The sequence below is a fragment of the Montipora foliosa genome, chromosome 2 (assembly GCF_036669935.1).
Source record: "Montipora foliosa isolate CH-2021 chromosome 2, ASM3666993v2, whole genome shotgun sequence".
Classification (NCBI taxonomy): Eukaryota; Metazoa; Cnidaria; class Anthozoa; order Scleractinia; family Acroporidae; genus Montipora; species Montipora foliosa.
In genome coordinates this window covers 62202931-62203349 of record NC_090870.1, presented here as the reverse complement: position 1 = coordinate 62203349, position 419 = coordinate 62202931, and the positions used below count along the sequence as shown (strand labels likewise).

The following is a 419-nucleotide window of genomic DNA, read 5'->3' as shown; positions in this document are numbered from 1 at the left end:
GTTTTTTAGAAGTCACTCAACGCTGCTCTGAAATAAAAGAACTGTAGCTGCGATTTATTGGTTGAAACAAGCAGCTTTCGTTGCGTGACGAAAGTCCATGTATGGGGTATGGGGTAGACTTGGTAGACTGGGATCTACAAGAATTGACTCATTAGTTCTCAGTCTTCTAAAATGTCTGCGGGTTTCAAGATGGCGACTTAATATGAACCTGTATCAAAGATTTTATACGGCTTGCATGAATCAGTTTAGAAGGGAAAATGGTAAGAAACATGTCATTTAGTCTGTTTTGAACGAGTTGCCGAATACTGGCGAAAAATTATATAGAGCAGAGTTCTGAAAAAATGTCAAGATTTCTCTCGACTTACAGTATTAAGTCATGATCAGCTGTGTTCTTCTGATGAGACTTGTTCTCTAAGTAC

The 419-nt window shown here is 38.4% G+C and overlaps 1 protein-coding gene across 1 annotated transcript in view; it reads left to right on the top strand.

The window, feature by feature from the left end:
* Positions 1–160: 160 nt before the first annotated feature.
* LOC137984800 (geranylgeranyl transferase type-2 subunit beta-like) overlaps positions 161–419 on the top strand; it is a 14816-nt gene continuing 14557 nt past the window's right edge. The window contains exon 1 of the mRNA XM_068832089.1: positions 161–260. Within this exon, the coding sequence (XP_068688190.1) occupies positions 258–260 (3 nt within the window). The 5' untranslated portion in view covers positions 161–257. The remainder of the gene's footprint in view (positions 261–419) is intronic.